This window comes from Antechinus flavipes, chromosome 2 (assembly GCF_016432865.1).
Source record: "Antechinus flavipes isolate AdamAnt ecotype Samford, QLD, Australia chromosome 2, AdamAnt_v2, whole genome shotgun sequence".
NCBI classification, from domain to species: Eukaryota; Metazoa; Chordata; class Mammalia; order Dasyuromorphia; family Dasyuridae; genus Antechinus; species Antechinus flavipes.
Genome location: NC_067399.1, coordinates 370459969 through 370482035, shown reverse-complemented (window position 1 = coordinate 370482035; position 22067 = coordinate 370459969). Strand labels below are relative to the sequence as shown.

General features: G+C 34.3%; 2 protein-coding genes across 2 annotated transcripts in view; one reads left to right on the top strand and one right to left on the bottom strand.

Annotated features, from left to right (window-relative positions):
• The first annotated feature begins 2249 nt into the window (after nucleotides 1-2249).
• Nucleotides 2250-22067, top strand: part of TDRD9 (tudor domain containing 9) — a 173195-nt gene continuing 153377 nt past the window's right edge. The window contains exon 1 of the mRNA XM_051978276.1: nucleotides 2250-2870. Coding sequence (XP_051834236.1) covers nucleotides 2386-2870 — 485 coding nt within the window. The 5' untranslated portion in view covers nucleotides 2250-2385. The remainder of the gene's footprint in view (nucleotides 2871-22067) is intronic.
• On the bottom strand, nucleotides 8968-12127 carry RD3L (RD3 like). Its single transcript, XM_051978277.1, has 3 exons — nucleotides 11696-12127; nucleotides 10957-11263; nucleotides 8968-10277 (listed from the first exon to the last, which is right to left on the bottom strand). Exons 2-3 carry the CDS (start codon nucleotides 11253-11255, stop codon nucleotides 9980-9982), a joined length of 597 nt encoding a protein of 198 aa, XP_051834237.1. The 5' UTR covers nucleotides 11256-11263; nucleotides 11696-12127; the 3' UTR covers nucleotides 8968-9979.

The window sequence follows — 22067 nt, the reverse complement described above, 5'->3', positions numbered from 1 at the left end:
AGGTTTATTTAAATTCACTTTTCTCTCCACTTCCTCTTTGATGAGGTGATAGTACTAATAACCTCAATCACTCTCCCCATAATAAGATGTGATATATAAAAGTTAATTATTATTTTCAATATTGATTTTAACAGATGTGGGTGTATAAGCTACTATTATTTTCATAGGTCCCTTTGTATATACCTATTGTAAGCACTCAAACATAAAGTGACTAATATTAAATGAAATGATATTTCTTATTGCCTTTGAATGAATACATGATTAATTCAACTCTGCCAAATAATCTGTTCTGGACATCAAATATGCCAGGTATACTACTGTTCACAGTCTTTCCATTATGGCAGAAATTTCTAGAATTTATTCTCTATGGGCATAGTCCAGAGCCATAGCCACATAAATCATTGAAGCAGAATTTTGATCAGAGAGTTTGTTCTTGAGGTTTAACCAACTTTGCCTTCTCCTGGTTAAAGGGGATTCTAGATGAGACTAGAACTAGAGGCTCATAGTACCATAAACTGCATCTTTAAATTTGTCATAGAATTTGATCTTCCTTTCTCCCTATGCCTTTATTCTTTATTCTAAAGTTCTTCTTTACAGAAGGGGTAAACAGAGTCCCAAAGAGAGATTAAGACTTGCCCAAGCTTGTACAGGTATTAAATAGATAACTGGGATTTACCATATGCCATGTAATTAGGCTGAGATACTTGAGATCAGAGATTGTGGTACTCCTTATTTTGAGGTCCCCAGGGCTAGCCTTAGTCCTATTCACATAGTGAGTGAACAGAAAGTGTTTGTTGAATGTTATTAGCTAAGATTTTAAGTAGTATTTTAAAGTTTATAAAACATTTTCTTCATAACAGGAAGATAGTAGGGTAAGGATCATTTTCATTTTACAGATGACTGCAATAGCATCTGTTAAGTGCTTTAGTGTGTTAAGAGAATTTAATGAGAGGAAGAAGTCAAAAGGAGATGATTATGTCTTTTGTAATGTAATTGTGTCTATTTGTGTGGGTCATTTCTAGGCCCTTGAGAACGGACACTCCCATCTTCCTAGATTTCCTTGAGGGACTTCTTAAAATAATGATCAAATAAGATCAACTATGCAGAGATATTTAAAGTGCTTGGCAATCAGTGGAGAGAGTGACAGTCCTGAAGTTAGGATGACATCTTCTTGAGTTAAAAACTAGCCTCAGACATTTACTTGCTGTGTGACCTTGAACAAGTCACTTAACCTCGTGCTTCAGTTTCCTTATCTGTTAAAATGAGTTGGAAAAGGAAATGGCAAGCTGCTTTCCGTTATCTTTGCCAAGAAAATCCCAAATAGGGTGACAGAGTTAAACCCAACTGAACAAATTAAATGGCCATCTGTTTTCTAATTTTCTAAATTTCTAAAGAAATTTCTAATTTCTAACTTCATTTCTAATGACGTTCTTAATATTTAATTCAATTGAATTGACTCTTGCTGTTCAATCCAACGATCCAATAGAATTATAAAGAACTAATGAAAAATGCTATCTGCCTTTAGAGAACTGAATTTTGAATGGAAATTGAAGTATTTATTTCCACTTTGTTTTTTTCCACGCTTTTTTCTTTTCAACATGACTAATATGAAAATATTTTGCCTGATTTTACATGAATAATTGACAAATTACTTACCTTCACAATAGGTGAGGAAGGGACTGGAGAGATTTGACATTCAAAATAAAAAAAAATTAATGTTAAAAAATTTATTTAGAAAACACAAATAATCTTGTCGCCTGGGGTGTATTAAATTCCATTTTCGGGTAACAATGGATGAAGGAGGGAAGCCTCACGGCAATCCCTTCAGCATGGGGAAAGTGGTACGGGAAAGACCAGTAAGGACTACGATTGCGGCTTTGTTTCAAAAAGTGGAGCATCAAGAGGCACGTGGCCACAGGGACGCCTCGTGTGTTTGTATATAGGAGGAGGTGGGGAAGAGGGTAAAGTGTAGAAGAGGAAGAAGTAGGCGTGGGGCCGTGGAGAACTTGCACTTGTGCACGTGCGCAGTAGGTGAACTTTGAGGAAGGGGCCTGGGAACTTCTTTCTGTAGAGCTTTTCGCATTGCCAGAATTTCATAGCTTTCCCAGGTCTAGGGTTCTTTGAATCCTGGAGTCTAGGAAGGACAACACTCGAAATGACCTGGTGGCGCACGTGCTGGAGGGAGGAGCCCCACCCCGTTGAAAGGAGGCGGGGATTGGGTGGGGCTTGGGGGCGGGGCTTGTAGCCAGGCATCTCTTTCCCCGGAGTCGTTTTGTTATCACCAGACTCTCAGCGACGCCCGTAGGGCTAGGACGCCCCTACTTTCGTGCTCAGTCTCTTGGGCTCTGCGACTGCGTCCGCCCTCCAGTCGGCTCAGACCTGACCATGCTGCGCAAGCTGACCCTCGACCAGATCAACGACTGGTTCACCATCGGCAAGACGGTGGCCAATGTGGAACTCTTGGGGTCTCCGCCCACCTTTCCCGCTGGCCCTCCTGGGATTGGGGTGCAAGCTCATCATGCCCAAGCCCAGGCTCATGCTTATGCCCAGGCCCAGGCTCAGGCCCAGGCTGAGATGGAGGCAGAGGCCCTGGCTCAGGCCGAGATGGAGGCAGAGGCCCTGGCTCAGGCTGAGGTGGAAGCAGAGGCCTTGGCTCAGGCCGAAGCCGAAGCCGAAGCCGAGGCCGAAGCCGAGACCGTAGCCGAATCCGAGGCCGAGGCCGAAGCCGAAGCCGAGGCCGAGGCCGAGGCGAGGCCGGAAGAAGAGGAGAAAAAACCACTTAAGAGTGACCAAGCGGCATTGGGATCAGATGGCAGTGTTGTCAACGAGGAGGCCCATGTTCCAGCCTTGGCCTCCCCGGCAGTCGGCAGGTAAGGGGCCCTGGGAACTTAATCAAGGGATTAGGAAATTTAGAAATGGGGAGGGGAGGTATGTATTTGGGAGACAGGAAAAAGAGGAAAAGGACTCCCCCACTTGGGGTAATGAACAAAAGTCATTTTTTAAAAATGTTGTATTCATTATCTCCTTTTCCTTTTCTTTTTACATCTATCATTCTTTGTAATCAATATACAAATTGTAAAAAATATAGTTAAGCAAAACCAACTAAGATGTTGACCATATTTGGTTACAAGCGTTTCTCAAGTGTTGCTTCTCTTCAAGGAAAACAGTGGGAATTATGTTAGCTCTTCAGGCCTAGGATCTATCAAAACTGCTCCGCATATTGACTTGAATTCTGACCTTTTTTTAAGCGTTATTTTCCAGTAGGTATTGTAGATATCTTATTTCTAACTACTTCCTTGGCTAGTTGTAATAAGTAATAGCAGTGTAGCCAAGTTTTTCCGAATATAAATATTAGACTTTTGGTTCCTTTGGTTCTTCAATCCATTAGTGTCTATTTTATTTTTAGTTTTTTCCTCCAACAGTAATTGTTGAATTGCTCTGTTTTTCTCTGCTGTGTTACGATTTACTCAGTGTTAGCCTTGGGACATTGTGAGGAAGTTGGTGTGAATATTCTCTTTGTTTTACAGAGGAAGAAACTGAGGTCCAAACGCTGATATATTAAGGGTTATACAGCCAGTAAGGATCTCAAAGGCCATGAAGAAGGCTGTATTGTATTTATTTTTTTGCCTGCTTTCCTCTCTGATGCAGCATTTCTTCCCTCCCCCCCCATTTTCTGTTTTTTTGCTAAAAACTTGTATATATTTGTCACAAAATGAAAACATTACATTCCACTAAGAAGTTTAAATTGTTTTCTGAACTTAAGTTTCTTTTGTTTAAAACCCAAGGCATTTTGAGTGTGTTGTAGGATTATAGATTTAGGAATTGAAGTGACCCAAGAGGTGGTATGAAGAAACTGAGGCCTAAAGAGACTGCACTTCCACAGAAGTTGTATGTTTTAGAGCTGAATTTGAGGCTAGATTCTCTGACTTGATTACTCACAATGAATTTGATTCCTGCTGAGGTTGGTGAAAGGTGTTAACATTTGCCAGAGTCACAGAAAAGAGTGATAATAATGATAGTAAGCAAATTATTTGGAGTGTATTTTTTAAAATAGAAGAGTTCTTAAACAGAAAGTAATGAGAAACTTAACCATTTATATCAGAGAGATCACCATTCTCCTTACCTCAGGATCTTGATTCAACTCCCTCCAGTTTGTTGCCAAAACTTGCTGTTTCTATATACGCTATTTCTTCTTCCTGATCTCTGGAGTCATTGAACTACCATCTTAGTTCAAGCCCTTATCACCTCTGGCTTAGTTTACTGTAGTAGTCTCTCTCTACTCCCTGATTAATACATTCTTTTTATCTAAGGTGTCAAAGTAAGTGCTGCTAGAATCAGATTAAAATGCAATAGGGAAATATTTGATAAAATAAAAACAAACTAAATAAAATAAATGTGTGGTATATACACATGCCACATTTAACATAGATGTACACACACACACACACTCACTCTCTTACTTTCACTCCCCCCACCCTCATGTTCTGCCAGGAGCTTTATGGGTGATTTAGTGGCCCCAGTTCTATTTAAATTTGACATTATTTCTCTATTCTGTCACCCAAGTGATTTTAAACACAGATTTGACTGTCACTCCCACTCAAATTCCAGTGGTTTCCTCTTATTTCTGGAATCAAATGTAAACTCTTTTTAGCTTTTAAAGCTTTTCACAAGTTGGTCTCAACCCGTCTTTCAACCCTCAATGTATTTTATTCCCCATCTCAGTCTTTAATCTACCCAAATTGGCCATTTCCAACTCTTGCTCATTCTTGACATTCCATCTTCCATACCTGAAATGTTCACCTCATAGAACATCTTTGTCCAAGATGCAGCACTAATACTATTTTTTATACTAACAATGCTGATCTTCCCCCCATTCCCAACTGCTTGTACTCTTCTTCTCAAACTACTTATGTTATTTTCTCCAATTAAAAATGATGTCTTTCTAATCTCAGTTCAGTTACCTTTTGAGCTATTTCCAGACTAGAGGCAAGTCCATCCTATTTAACTGAGAGGAAAAGAAGTCAGTATAATGGAACTCAGAATTTGAAATCACATTACTTAGGTGAGATTACTGTCTTTGTCACTGACTGACTACTTTTGTGATCTTAGACAAATGTCACTTTGCCTCCCTGGGCCTTTGTTTCCTCATGTGTAAAATGAGGAGCTTGGATTTGATGACTCAAAGGACCTTTTTAGTTTTAAATCTATGATCCTATTAAGACATAATCTCCTCTTCATACATGTAACACTGTGACTTTTTGTTGCTCTTATCATATTTTACCCCACATTCTACTCATTTCTTAGAAATTAAAGCTGCATGTAGTCTAATCACTTTTTTTCACAGATGGGAAAACTCAGGTCCAAAGAGTAGCAATGACTCATCCAAGAAGACACAGGTATTTTGTAGCTGGGATTTAAGTTTTTGTTTCCTTTTATAGTGTTAGATCTTGAGTCCAGGAACTTTTGATATTTTTCATCTTAATATCTTAAAAGCTTAGTGTCTTGTACATACATTTACATATTGATCACACATTAGTTGAATTAAGTCATGTTTCTATAGTGCTTTAAACTGTACAGAACATTTATCTAATTGAAACCATGTTAATTTTCTTCTCATTAATCACCAAAAACAAACAAACAAACAAACAAAACTATTGCAGAACTGTTGGGGAAAATGGCATTGCTTGAATCAATAAGAGATATGGGAAATTATTGTTGTGACTTGCTAAAGATTAAAACATAGTAATTTTGTCATGGGCATTAATTAAGTGTAACCAAGGGCCAGATTTCTGGTAGTTTAGGACTTTTTAAGAATTTACTGTTTTCTTTGCTCTTTGCAACTGATATTCCTGGGAATGGGAAGTTTCTATTCCATTTCCCTGCCATCTTTTGTCTCGTATTTCCTCTCTTTTGTGAATAAATTCCTTTAGGACTTCTATAATAGGTGTCTTCACTTCCTTTCAAGATATATTTCATTCTTTTTATCTCTCTCTAATCTGACGTCTGATTTCATCATTCAGTCCAACTGTTCTCACCAGCATGGTCTCTTTAAATGTTTAAATCTATTGGCCTTTTAATCCTCATACTTCACTTTTCTGCAGACTTTGACACTGTTGATACCTCTTCAATATTTGCTTCTTCCTAGGTTTTCATGAAACTACTCTTCTCCTATTTTCCCTTCTATCTATCTGATTGTTTTTCTGTCTCCTCTTTATCCAGGTTAAGCCTGCAAAGTGGTGGCTATCACCCAAAACTCTCTCCTGGGACCTCTTCTTTACTTCCTTTCAACTGTTTTTCTTGGAAATCTTGTCAGTTTCCATGGATTCAATTATGATCTCTCTGCTGATGCTTCTCACAGTTGTTTACCTAGCCTTGCATCTTCAAGTGCCTATTGGACATCTCATACTGGATGTCCCACAGATGTCTTCAGTTCCACATGTTTAAAATCAAATTTGTTATCTTTCTCCCCTTCCTGGTCCAGACTTTCCTATTACTGTTGAGGGTACCACCACTGTCCCAGCCATTCAGCCTCTTTACGTATTCATCATCTTCAGCTCCTCACTCTCCCTTACCCCTAACTTCCCAATATCTGATCGATTATTGGGGTTGAGGTTATCTTTGTAGCATGACTGCTTTCTCTGTTCTGATACTGCGACCACCCTGGGGCAGGCCTTCCACATCCTTGTATACCTAGACTGTTGCAGTAGCCTGCTGGTTGATTTCCATCACAAGTTTCTCCCCACCATAGACCGTTCTTTACTTAGTTGTGAAAATGATCTTCCTAAAACGTGGATCTGCCACATGGTAATATCCTCAAATTATTTTTATGCCTATTAACAAATAACATGTGATTCATTTTTTTAAGAGACTTGAGGCCTTGCACAAGTTTCCTAACTCCAGGCATTTTTACTGGCTATTTCTCATAGCTGAAATATTCTTTACTCATTTCTGCCTCTTGGCTTCATTAAAGTCCCAGTTAAAATCTCTTTTTCCTGGAATTACTTTTTCTTGGTTTCTATTAATTCCAATGCTCCCTCTTTGATTATTTTCAGTTTAGCCAGTATTTTGCTTAAACAAAATTGTTTACATATTGAATTAAGAGCAGAGACAATTTTCCCTTTTATTGTAACCCATATTGCCTGGCACCTATAAATGCTTAATATGTGTTTACTGACTGGGTTACTGACTAGCTGTCGTGATTCTAGTAAAGTCACTTAAGTTCTCAGTGCCCCTCGGCATCTCTCTGTATTAATAAGATTGAAATGCAGTTCTGTATATGTAGAGGGAATTTCCTCACAGAAGTTTTCCCAGTGAAATCATAGATCACAACACCCTTCCCTTCCCAACTTTCACCCTGGACCCAAACAATTTATTTATAAGCATCACCTTTTGATAGTGATTGTGCTTTATCAATTGTAGGTATAGTTATTATATAAAAATTTAAAAAAAGCTAAATGGATATATGGTGCTTTACTTCTTAGAGCATTGTTTCTCAAAATGCAAGGAAATGTGAAACACACCTCAAGTCTGCTTAAAAAAATGAATCATATGTTATTTGTTAATAGGCATTAAAATAATTTGAGGATTTTACCACAAGCATAAAAGATTTGTTTAAGCTGAAAAAACAAGAGCTGCTGCACTAGAGCATGCTTAGAGAAATAGCAAGCCTCTCTTTTAGAATGTCTGAAGTATGAGAAATACATTTCTTGTGAAAATTTGTCTAAGACAGTACTTTCCTAGATAATCAATTCCTTTTTATTTCCCCTGAAAATTTTAGGCAGGAGCACATAGCTATAATTATACCTTGATTATCTTATTCATTTTTTAGGTTTTTGAAAAGTTTTGATATTCTGAGAAAATTAATTTCATTGTTCATTTTATATTCAATCATACATTTTGATTAGCAAAAATTTAATTTTAATTTTAGTTTAGATTTGACTTTTTGCATTATTGTCAAGGAGTTCACCATCACTGAACTTTTATTAAGCATCACTATGTAAAGAATACTGCACTAAGTGCTAGAGGAAATGCAGAATCAATATAAAATCAATTGATTTGTTAACCAGGAACTCCCCTGATCCACCTCTATAACTATAATATAATGCTAAATGGTAGTTAGTTCAAAATAACTATTCTGGTGTTAGTGGATAGAATTGTAATTACAGCGTTTGAGTTTGAGGGGCTTTCAAAGGTCATCTAGTCTAAACTCTACCTTGTTAGGGATGTATGTCATAAAAGAAATCTTTTAAGTAGTGATTCTTCATATTTTCTTACAAGACCTTTAATAACACAGAACACAGTGCTTAGGGAAGAAACTCATTTCACTTTTAGTTATTAGGGAAGGTTAGCCTTTAAGCCCAACCAAGTTTCTTTCCAACTTATATTTATTGATTTTTTTTTTTTTTTTTTGTCATTCTCTACCTTTTATGAAGACTGACTGAGTCTGTCTCCTTTTTATGGTCTTAAGTTTTATCAAGTGAGAGTGAATATAATTTTTAAAAGATCTTTTTAATGATCTAGGGATTAGAAAAGCATTGATAGAACCTTATTTAATAATTTCTGCATCTCTAAATTGCTATTTTTCCTCTCAGTAGATACCTTGAAACTCCTCAGGAACAGGCTTCATTTAGAGCACTTTCTATCTGGAATGGCACAGAGAATGGGCCATTACATAGATGTAGTTCTCAGAACAGATTTGAGTTTCCAATATTTGTTTTTCCCACACACTCTTAAATGCTGCTACATTCTTCCTCTTTTTCATTCTGGAGTTGGGAAGGAACTGAGACTTTAATCCAACCCTTTATTTTATATATAGATGAGGAAATGGAAATATAGAAGAGTAGAGTAAATGTGCCTATCTTAAGATCCTTTTTCAAAGAGACTTGCATCAAAAGACCACAGACTTGTTTTTCTCAAAAGACTTTACTCCAGAAAGAGATGTCAGAAGTAACAAATACAAGGGGAAGAGAGAAAAGATATTAAAAAAAGAATTTTTGGGGGTTTTATTTGGATCCAGAGATGGATTTATTTATATGAAAGTCATCTTGATTTTTAAGGCCTGTCCTTGTAGACACATTTCTTGATATTGCTGCATTTGAGATTTAATTCAAGCAAAACCGAATAATTTTTTTAAAGTTTTTAAGGGGAGAAACTTTCGAGCCTGTGCATTTTTTTCCTCTCTGTACAGAGGTTTTAATTTTGGAATTTAATTCTTTTTTGTTTATATGTTTATTTAAAGATAGAATTCAAATTTTATTTTGTTTCACTTATTTACTGACTTACTCACTTTATTTACTTTACACTTCTTGAATGGTTAAGATTCATGAGCCTTTTTTCATTCTTTCATCAAATTATTATGAATTCCTAAATTATAATCTTAAACGTTGTTAGGTTATTTTCACATTTTATTTGCATTGAGAAGGAAGTTTATATGAAGTAAAATGATGTATTATTTTTGTTCCAGGAGACTACCAACTATAAATGTGGTTAAAATCCAATTCTTTTTTTTTTCCAGTTGATCTGGAGATTATATATTAGGATTCTGCTTGTGTTTCCGACCATTGTTATGTTGTGAGTACAATAGATAATAACTCTAAACCATTCACTTTATTCTACAAGGAGCTTCTTTATATAAATATTTTTTTAAAATTGTCCTTGCTATCCATACTTTACAAAGTGTTGGTTACATTTTAAGTACATAAAATTAATTGGTTTTTTGTAGCATATGCTAGAGGTATGGTAAAAAAAAACCAAGGAAATATTTCAAATATTTACTTAAAAGAGCCACCATTTACACTTTACATTTTTTTGGTACAATAACTAAGTATAATTTTAATTATAGAAAATAGAAGGACAATCATAAGAATTGTAGACTTTTTATCTTGTAACAAAGAGAAACAGAATCACCACATTTTCTTATTCCTAAGCTATACTTCATGTTGTGGGTTCAGATAAATACTTAATGATGATGATGAGTAACTTAAGTTGATTGATAGTAATATGGCAGATTCCATATTCTCTGTGAGAATGTAGGGAACATATTTTTGGTGTTTTTATCAATGTAACTTGAAATAGTAGGAATTTCTTCTTTATCTGAATTCTTGGCACTTTCACCTACAACTCCAAAGTAGACAGAGCAATTTGTATTCTGTGTGTCTCCCAGTTCCTCTTGTTGACTTTGTTTTTCTGCATTGGTTAGAAAATCTCTTAATACTTGCTTGAAGATATAGACTATTTCCCATGGCAAAACGTCATTTTCCGCTAAAACTTCTCGAAATCTAGAAGAAAAACTAGAAATGAATATCTCATTTTGAAATACATAAGGTATTTGTAGTTTCATTATCAAAAAAATGCACGGAACCTTGGTGAAATATTTTTGTACATTTTAAGATTACATATTTCTTTCTTTTTAGAAGAATTAGAATCCATTAAAGTTTTGTTAGTTTTCACTTAATGTTTTATTGATGTGAACTGACTTTTACCCTGAAGGTGTATAGAAAAAAAATATAAATTCATTCTCTTCCATCCTCCTTATGTGAGCTTTGAAAGTTTATGCAAAAAAACTTAGTGGAAGATTTCTGAAATTTAAGTAGTTATTGCTAGGAACATAGTGACTGTAATTAAAAAAAATTAATTCAATACCATTACCACCTTTAGGATTATGATCATTTGTGAATCATTTCTAGCTTGAAATCAATATTAAATAATACAGAAGTCAGTAATAGTGTAGAAGCTGTGTAAAAGAGAGTACTTGTTATAGAAAAGAATAAACCATATTTTCTTTTGGGCCATGCAGCATCATAAAAATGTAATTCATCTGCAGGGACTTTATGGTTGTTATCTTGTTTGATAAATGTAATTAAATAATTTGCATAATTAGGATTTCTAGTCTAAGTATTTAGGGAGTTTAAGACTAATGTCTGTAAATATCTTTAAAAAAGAATCCTGTATTTGTACCTGCTGAGAATAGTTCCAGTCTGGCAAGGTTGAACTTGTGAGCAGAGAACTTCAAGCTGTCTTTGTTCAGTAGCTGGGATGGTTGCTTGGGGATTCTGGTAGTTTTTTAGCCAGTTGTAATCCACACCAGCTTTTTTCACTTTTTGTTCATTTTCAATCTCCTGTATTAATCTCTCACGTTCTTTTAGGTGCCATGTCAGTTCCCGAAGCAGAGTCTTGGTTACTACATCTGAGCCTGGATAGTGTGTAGATTTATGGGATTCTCTTTTTGACCACTTCATCCAGCTAAAAAGTGGCATGTTATAATCTGGAAAATCACATAAAATTATTAATTGGAATTTCCTAATTGGGATAATAGACTTTAGATATTCTAGGGCAGACTTAAAAGTGTTTAATAAATTTGCAATGGGTTTGTCATAGAGTAGTATTTCATTGTACAAGTTCAGAGTAAGATTGGAAAAAGATATTATGAAATCTTCTAATACATAACCAGGTTTTGGCCAACAGGCAAAATAGCTTTAAAATCTTGACAAATTTAGATTTTGTTCTCATAAATGTTATCATATAGCCAGTACAGCTTTCCCACTAGAATTATTCCCTTTGTTAACTTCTAAAGTAAATAATAATATTTACTACCATCAGAACTAGCAATTAAGATTTAATATTTAGGAGAGGATTAATATTTAAGAATAGGTTTTTTTTGACCTGTGTTTTGTGAAGAAAAAAAAGGAAAACATACCTGTTAAGTTGTTATTGTCCAAAGTGATAGTTGTGCTTCAAAGGAGTTTTGCTTGAAATATTTTATTCAGTCGTATCCTGTTCTCTTGAATGTGTCCACTGTTGAGAGAAGCAGTCTGTCTTATTAATTAACCTTTTAAACTGAATTCTTGATAAATTACTTTCTCTGTTGGGAATATGGTTTTGATTTCTCTGTTGATGAGGCTGCTGCTTAATTCACCTTGTTTGATTAAAAAACAACCAATTTTATTCTTCATGAAGTCCATTAAGATCTTCTATCTTTTGAATGTAGTTTTGCCTGTGGAAGCAATCTGAAATGAGTAGGTGCAGATACAGATGTTTGTTTCAAAATGCTTGCAAATATATTGTTGGTAGTGAGATGAATAACAGTAGTCTGAAGCAACTACAGATGTGCTCCTAGCTAAAGTTAAGACTGTCGCATGATGTGATGCGTTGCTGTGCATAGCTGTAGGTCACAGTTTAGTGCTGTATTTTTATGCCTGTAGAGCTCTAAAAATAACCATGTTGCTTTTATTCTGTAGCTAAACTTTCAGGCCATTTGAAAGCCAGGTCATTATTTTCTTTAATTGAAGATAGAGAAGTAAATTAGACTTTATTATTAAAACTTGAAAAATAAATGGTAAGATTCCTTTGCCAGTGAAATACTGTGAAAAGTCATTTTTATTAAAAGAGCAGATATAGTCAAAAGAATCTTGAGCAGACAGCCTTTCGTGTGATTTTTAGCAACTTGGGTTCATTTTTTCTAAATATTATTTTTCATATGTTTGAATGATTATAAATTTTTATTAACATTTCAAATATTTTAAGATGTAAACTTTGAAGTATAGAACATGTGCTTTAAATTCTTTTAAAAGTCAGATGATCCTAATAAGGCCATTATAATACTTAAGGGTCAGGATATTAGCACTTAAATGCATTGATAAATCATATCAAAATAAAATATGAAGGCTTAGTATATTCAACTTTGTCACTATATATTTTCTCCCTTTTTGAGAATTAAATGTAAAATATTAGATTTCAAAAATATTTATTATTTGCTATAGGGAAATATATCATAGGTGTAAAGGTCACTTTGTGATACTGCTTTGTGGATAAGGTCTTTTCTTTTGAAAGTACACTTTTTCTTTATTATTTTTTTCCTTTGCATGTTTAATTGAATTATAGAACAGAGGCTTTGTAAAGCAGACCTAGATGTCATGCAACATAAAGAATGATGTGTGTGGCCATTACTATAGCTGATATTACTTGTACTTTGGGAAAATTCAGATGTCAGGATTCATTATATTCAGCTGGAAGGCTTTCACATTGCATTGTACATGGTACTATGAAAAATGAAAGGAGTTGGGTTTATAATGACAGAAATGTCCTACCAAATTTTCTGATAAAATTTAAATGATTCTTGCCACCTCTTTCTTTAAAATATCTGGTTGCTGCTATTTTTTCCCTGAAAGTGTGTGACTTATATCAGAAGTATAATAGAGTAGAATATTCCTAAAGTGAGTAGATTGTGGGGAGATATATATGTACATATATACAATATATATGTATATCTTCACACACATCTGGGCATATATGTATACAAATGACATGTATAGACATATGTCTGTATATGTGTCTAAAGACACAAACATATGTACACACATTGTGCATATACTCATAGGTCTGTATATATATGTGTTTATGTATGGATGTAAGTCTGATCTCTTTAACTTTAAGGCTTTTCTCAAGTTGAAGCATTGCTGGTTGGGATAGAAATAACAAAAGGATAAGATAAATTGGATAGGGAATATATTAAAAGAATTGAAGGAAATGTGTAATTAAACAAAAGAAAATATATATGTGTGTGTATACACACACACAGACAAACACACACACAGATAGAGATGGACAAAGAAGCAGGGGAGATGTATGGAAGAATAGTTTGAAAATATAAATTAATATTGTACCTGAGAATAAAGAACGTTGATGGGAATAGCAAAATAGAGTGAAGACCACTAAATAGATTTAAAAAAAAAAAGGACAATCTTAAAATGTAATAGATCTTAAAAAGCAACTAACAAATATTCATGAGATGTCTTGCATCTGTTCCCAGACAGATTTGGAAAACATCAGGAAGCACAAATCTTAGAGTAATTGGACTTCTAGATTAAAACACTGAAAAAGAAGAAAAGTTAAATACTGAGTTTTGAGTAATTTACTGAAAAGAATTGTAGCCATCCATCTTGAATTTCCTCTTCCAGATTCTGTATTGTTCTTTAAATTGCCTCAGTACAGGTTTTTTTTTTTTTTTTTTTTTTTTTTCCTTTCTCCTTTAAATTTTGGAGGAAGAGGCCTTTCTATTGGCAAACAACACTCTCTTTAGATTTTTCTCTTTTGGCAGCTTGCTCTTTCAGTCCTTTACCTCTTATTTTCAAGTCTGCCTTTTATCTACTTACTTCTTGTAGAGGGCTTACAAACCCTATGATCTGCCTTGATCTACTTAAAATAAAACCAAAAAGTCCTCCTTTTGTTACCATTCTTTCAAGATAATCCTCTGTGTTTACTTTTGTTAGTATTATTTTTCTTGGACGATTGGCCTTTCTTTTTCCACTCTCTTCTATTCTTCACCCCTTATTTCACATAGCTACCAAATTGATGTTCCTAAAGCATATATAACTACTGTTCAAGAAGCCCCAGTAGCTGCTCTTGAATTAAAACATAAAATTTTCTTTGGCACTTAAATCTTTCACATCCTGACTCCAATTTACTTTTTCAGAATTATTGAAATTATTTTCTTCCACGTTATATATTACAGCCAAACTGACTTTTTCTGTTCAGTGTATACATTCTTTTAAATCCTGTCTTCCATGTCTGAAATTCCTTTCCTCTTTATCTTATGTGAATATCTAGCTTCCTTTAAAGCCTACATCAATTGTAATATCCTAAAGGAAGCTTATCCTGATTCCCTTCTCTACACCAACAGCTAATGTTGAATCCTACCTCCATGTATAGAAATTACTCTTTAGCCTGTATTCATTTTGTTTACTTCTTCAAACTTTTAAAAAATATTTTCAATGAGTAAAACTTAACATTCTGTTCATTCTGTCTTCAATTGAAAAAAATTCTTGTTAGATGTTCATAATAAAGCAAAACATTTTCTCATTGGTCAGTATTAAAGTATGCATGTCTTATTCTTTGCTTTGAGTCTTTCACCTCAGAGAGTGTAGGTAGCATATTTTATCATTCATCCTCTAGATTGTGCTTGATTTTTATGTTGATCAAATTTTCCAAATATTTCAAGATGTTTATCTTAACATTATTATCATTGTATAAATTGTTCTCCTGATTCTTCATTTTATTCTGTATCAGTTCCTACAAGTCTTCCTAGATTTCTCTGAAACCACTTTCTTCAACTATATATTACAAAATATTACAGTATAATAGTATTTTGTAACATAATATTGCAATTGAAATTTAACAAAAGGGTAAACTGAGGCAGATCTCTGTGCAAGATAACCGGGTCAGTGATTTGCTTCCATTTATGCCAAAAACCCCAAGCAAAAAGACAGTTTCCCTTATATAGCTATTTGGGAGTAAATAATAAAGAATAAAATAGAATCTATGAAATCATGACTTTAGGGCTGGTGCTCTATTCACTGTGCCATCTAGCTGCCCCTCATTTATTATTTTTTAATGACTTCTTTCCAAACTCTTATTTCTAAAACCATTTGCCAAACATTCTGTAAAGTTGAGATTGGTTAGAAGTTTGGTCATAGGGGCTAGCAGTGAGACCCTCCTTTCTCATGAGACCCAGAAGTGCTTCTTGTTGGAGGAATAGGTGTGTGAGATAAGCAGTTCAGACTTTTGGACAGCAAACCTGATATCTTTCCTTGAAAAGATAGCTAAGATAGCTTGGTGTTGATTAAAGAAATCCAGTCTGACTCCCTTTCTGTCACATATGTTCTCCAAGATTAGCAGATTAATTTGAGACAAGAGCTTATTTTTTTTATCTTAACCCATTGAAGGGCAACTGTTCTTCACTATGTTCAGAGACAAAGAACCATGATTTAAACATTTACAGGACAAAATCAATTAATTGTAAATAAAATCAATCTTCTCCCCTCCCCCCCAGGAGTATTTTATTTTCCCAAATACATGTAAAGATTGTTTTAAATGTTCATTTTTTTGTAAGAGTTTAAAATTTTTCTCCTTCCCTTCCTCATTTCCCACTACCCCAAGGCAGCAAACAAACTGATATAGGTTATCAAGTATCAAAAATACAATCTTTTTGCCCATCAATTGGAGAATGGTTGAGTAAATTGTGGTATATGAACGTTATGGAATATTATTGTTTTGTAAGGAATGACCAGCGGGATGAATACAGAGAGGACTGGTGAGACTTACATGAACTGATGCTAAGTGAAAGGAGCAGAACCAGGAGATCATTATATACTTCAACAACGAATACTGTTTGAGGATGTATTCTGATGGAAGTGGATCTCTTGGATAAAGAGAGCTAATTCAGTTTCAGTTGATCAAAGATGGATTGAAACAGCTACACCCAAAGAAAGAACACTGGGAAATGAATATAAACTGCTTGCATTTTTGTTTTTCTTCACGGGTTATTTATACCTTCTGAATTCAATTCTCCCTGTGCAACAAGAAAACTGTTCGGTTCTGCACACATATATTGTATCTAGGATATACTGTAACCTATTCAACATGTAAAGGACTGCTTGCCATTGGGGGAGGGGGTGGAGGGAGGGAGGGGAAAAGTCGGAACAGAAGTGAATGCAAGGGATAATGCTGTAAAAAATTACCCTGGCATGGGTTCTATCAATAAAAAGTTATTTTAAAAAAAATGCAATCTTTTTAAACATATTTCCATAGTTATAATGTTGTGCAAATAAAATCAGATCAAAAGGGGAAAAAATATGAGAAAGAAAAGAAAAGTGAAAATCCTATGCTTCGATTTACATTCAACCTCCATAGTTCTCTCTCTGGATGATAGGCATTTTCCATCCCAAGTTCATTGGAATTGCCTTGAATCACTGCATTGTTGAGGAATTGATCATTACATAATCTTCTTGTTACAATGCACAGTTTTCCTGACTGCTCACGTCACTTAGCATCAGTTCATATAGATCTTTCCAGGACTTTCTGAAATCAGCCTTTTCATTATTTCTTATAGAACAATAATATTACATAACATCATATACCATAACTTTATTCTGCCATTCCTCAATTGAATGGGCAGCCAGCTCCTTGCCACTACAGAGTTGTCATGAACATTTTTGCACATATGGATCTTTTTCTCTTTTTTATTATTTCTGGGACACTGAGACAACTGGTTCAAAGGGTATGCAGAGTCAGGTTCGATCATAATCTTCTCAATAATATCATTTATTCATTCATTGCCCTACTGATGGACATGCCCTCAGTTTCTAATTCTTTGGTACCATAAAATTTTTTGTACATATTTACTTTGTTTTACTTAGGATTTATAACTTCCTCTTTTTTTTTCTTCTCTTTTTTCCCTTTCTCTTCATATTTTTCTTTTTTAAGAATTGTTTTGGCTGTCTCAAAAGTTTTGGTATAATATTTCCTTTTTGCCATTCTTTAATGAAATTTTCTATTGTTTTTATGATTTATTCTTTAATCTACTAATTCCATATTAAATTATTTAGGTTTTTCATTTTTATTTAAGCATTTAATGGATATAATTTTTATTGTGTTATAGTCAATAATGTTTTATTGACTATATAATTGTTTTGTAAGGTTTTTAAATACCTTAATTCATATTTGTTTTGTAAAGGTGTCTTGCAACAACTTCATAAATAAGTATAATCCTTTTTATTCTCATTCATTAATTAATAGAATGCTATCACATCTAAGTTTTCAAAAATTCTATTCAGATCCTTTTTTTAGTAATTTTTTTTGTTAGACTTGACCGAGTCAGAAATGGGTACAGAGGTGTCCAACTATTATAGTTTTATTGTTCCATTTTTCTTATGAATGGATTATTTTTTAAGTATTTAGGTGTTAAATCATTTGATACTTATATACTAAGAACTGAGTCTTACTTTTTTTTTTTTTTTTTTTTTTTTTTGAGAAGGCAATGGGGTTAAGTGACTTGCCCAGGGTCACACAGCTAGGAAGTGTTAGGAATGTCTGAGGTCAGATTTGAACTCAGGTCTTCCTGACTTCAAGGCTCTTGCTCTAACCACTGCACCACCTAGGTGCCCTCTGATACTCATTTTTAATGGTGCCTTTAAACAAAATGTGTTTTCCTTTTTATCTTTTTAATACATACCTCTTTTAATCTTGACTTTTCTGAGGTCATGTTTGCTATTTTTTCTATTTGAGTCCATTAGAAGCATAATAAATATTATTCCAGCCCCTTTTTTAACTTCAGGTAAATCTTTGTTTCAGGTTTTATTTCAAACGTTTTGTTGGATTCTTTTTTCTAATCCTTCCCCCCCTCCCCTTATCTTTTTTTTTTTTTTTTTTAAATCAGATTTAAAGTTAAAATATATCGACTAGAACACAATAGGGGACAATCCTATGCCCAAGAAAGTCACCAGAAGCCTGTACTGAGGCCCAGGGATCCCTGGTGTAGGAGACCAAGATGGGTTTCAGGTCCATCCTGGAGGTGGACCTTTTAATAGTATCTAAAGATGAAGTAATTTTTTTTTTTTTTTTTTTTTTTTGCAGTAGCAAGGGTGAGAGAAGGGTAGGAATGCTTATTTATTGAGCATCCATCTTTTTCTTTATTATACTCAGGTTTGTAGTTTATTTTATATTGAATTGCATCTTGAGCTCCTGTTACTTTTTAGAATATATTAATGAATTATCTTCTTCAGTTTTGGATTGGGGCAGAAAAGTCTTATGTCATTTAATTTCTTTTCCTTTATATTTGAAGACCTTTATCTACACTACTTGCAGAATTGTATATATTAAAGAAATTATTAAAATTTTAGTTATTATGTATTTTGGATTTTGCATCAATAAGTTTTTTTAAATTTCTTTTTTCCTGCAGGCGATCTGTGTGTTCCTTCTTTTAGTCCTTGGTTTTCTTTTAGCTTTTTCTTGCATTCTATCAGATTTTATTTGTCATATTCTTCTGGGATGCTTCTGGGATCCTTAAATTATCTTATATACATCCTATCTTTGAGTTCAATATTTTGGATCAATTGTTTGGAGATTATATATTCTTTTTTTTGCTTTTTTTCCAGATTGTCCTTTACTTCAGTAATATTTGTATTTCCAATGGATTATTTTATTTGTCCTCTCACTTCTTTGGAGTGATTTGTCATTATGGACCCAAGGTTCTCTACTGTGATAATTATTTCTTCCACGAAGGCTATAAATCCTGTCATTTATTATCTTTCTCTCTTTCTTTCTTTTGAGTTAAGTGACTTGCTCAGGGTCACACAGCCAGGAAGTGTTAAGTGTCTGAGGTCAGATTTGAACTCAGGTCTTCCTGACTTCAGGGCTGGTGCTCTATCCACTGTGCCACCTAGCTGCCTCTCATTTGTTATTTTTTAATGACTTCTTCCCAAACTCTTATTTCTTAAACTATTTGTAAACATTCTGTAGCAATTCTATGCTCTCTCAGGAATCTATAGTGTTCTGTTTTATTGAGTAATGTATTTATTTTGGGGATTGTTTGGATGTTTTGATAGCTTCTTCTGTTTCCATATTTTCCTGGTTGATATATCAGTTTGTGCACAGATTTTAGCTTGAGTTTTCTTCATTGTGAGATCTTTGTTAACTTTGGTCAGGGTAAACCTGAAAACTGTCTTGGTCTCCCACACTCAGGTCTCTGGTGACTTCTGTGGATATAGAACTGTCCTTTATTGTATTTTCTCTAACTTTAAATTTGATAAACCTCCACCTCACAGCCTCTTCCCCTTAATCCTTTGGTATTACCGCCTTGTCCCAGTTTCCTTTTTTTTAGTTATTTAGTTCTTTAGCTGAATGCTACCAGTCTGGTTGCATAGAATTGAGGTTCTGTTTGTTGCTCTAGAATTATGGTGTGAGAGCTAGGGGCCTTGTGTACACTTGAATCCATTGTAACTGCAGCAGGGGAATTGTTGACTAGCTACCAGAGAGAATAAGCCAATTGAGTTTTTTGCCCCTGCCAGGGCTTGTGGACTATTGGGATGGTGGTGGTGAGGCAATATGTTAGGGATTACTCTTCTCTTGTGTTACTGGATTTGTCTTCTTGATGTCTGTGCTTGTGGAGACAGCTGTAATTCTCTGTTTCTGCACTCATAATTACTTTTTTGAGAAGAGTTTTTGAGAGTTGAAGAGGATTAGAGAAAAATCTTCAGTCTTTCATCTTATTGGTCATATGTGACTCCATGAGTATTTTTAAATATTTAAGATGAATTTTTATTTCTGCTTAATCTTTTGTGTTCACTTCTTTGGGGTGTTTTTTTTGGGCAAAGATTACTAGAATGGTTTGCCATTTCCTTATCCAGCTCATTTTACTGATGAGAAAACTGAGGCAAACAGGATGAAATGACTTGCCCAGGGTCACACAGCTAATAAGTGTCTGAGGCCAAATTTGAACTCGAGAAGATGAAGTTTCTTGGCTTCAGACCCAGAACTCTGAATCTAGCTGTGGTCATTAAGAACTGAGCTTTACAAATCTCAGTTTGAAATATGCTATAGGATCGTTAATTAGTGTTGAGAGGGAGATTGTCTAGTGCAAGGTCACATGAGCTTTTGGTTTCAAAGTGGGCTCCTTAGACTTTAAATCTATTGATTTATCTTGTAGCTTCCTCCTCTAAATTGTTAAGTATGTATTCTGGGGATGAGAAGAATTGTAAAGAAGTTAGGAGATTTAGCATAAAACTTGATTAATCTTGATTAATCTTTAGCCTGAAAAACTCAAGATAGCTCTTTAGTCTCTAATTTGCTACCTCTCTGCTTCATATTTGTGTCTGCTAGATGAAGGATTTGGTTGTTTCTGCAGAATGGGCCAAGCACATTTCTTACAGTAACAGGCAATTGGTCATTCTCCAGGAGCAAAGCCCACCTCCAGCCATAAGGCTTTATTCAACTCTGTAGGAAAGGGGTCAGTTATCTAGAGCATTAATTGAGTGGCTCTCTTTTAGTTTCACAGGTTGGTAAATTGAGAGCTATAAGACTTGTTTATAAGAGGGCACCTAGACCAATCTCTTCATTTTATATTTATCCTTGCTCTTTGGTAACAGTGATTCTGGGAGATGGATGAAAATATAATATAGGATAATAATATTCAGACATGGAAAGGTTTTATAGGTTATCTTGTCCAAGTCTTTCATATTACAAATGAGAAAATTGAGTCCTAGAAATAACATTATAAAGGCAGGACCTCACTTAGTTTATCTTTGCATTCTTAGCATCTTTTACAATGCTTGATATATAAGCAGGCACTTACTGTTGAATGAATGAGTGAATGGAATGCAAATAAAAATTAATCAAGGTCATGTAGAGATAAGTAAAAGCTAGAATTTTAGTCCAGATTTTTTGATGTTGCAGTAAGCATTCAAACTGTTTTATAGTCTTTTCTATGGCCTTATAGTATTTCAGCTTTGTTTATTTGGGTTAAAAAAATTATCATGCTTTTATTTTTTTCTTCAAACTCCCTGCTCTTAACAGAAGGGAAAAAAGAAAAAGAAACCCTTGTTAATAAATAAATATACCTTACAAATTCTCATATTGGCCATGTTGCAAAATGGGTTTCATTTTGTATGTTAGTTTATCACTTCTCTGTCAGGAAGTGAGTAGCGTTTTTTAACATTAATCATAATTGATCATTTGCTTATCTCTACAATGTTGCAATTGTATATATTTTTCCCTCATTATTTGATTTACTTTGAGTGGAAGTAATATTGTTGGGTCAAAGGGTATGCACAGTTTAATAACTGTTTACTAGTTTATACCTCTCATCTCCCATAGTATACCATAATTTTTTTAATGTTTCTTTATTTGCTTTTCTATTTATTACTTAACATCTCCTCATCCATGGCTCCCTCCCTAACTCTTTGCTTCCTTGTCTGCCCATCCCTCCCTCCTTATTTCTTTCAGAGGTTTGTTATACTCTTTGTCATACCATAATTTTAATCATCAGTTTCTTTGCTTTTCTTTTGACTTACTTAATGTATTATTAGGTTTTTTTTTTTTAAATAGTTTTTTGTTTTGGTATTACTGTAATAGAGAAGTGAGTATGGGTAAATGAATCAGTGAAATAGCATTTATTAAGCACTTACAAAGCTGTCAGGCACTTACTTATTTGAGCCTAAGACTTCTATAGTAGCATGACATGGAGACCATAATATGCATGGTCTGCTAAAAATTTAACTTTGTTCTAATGGTGATTT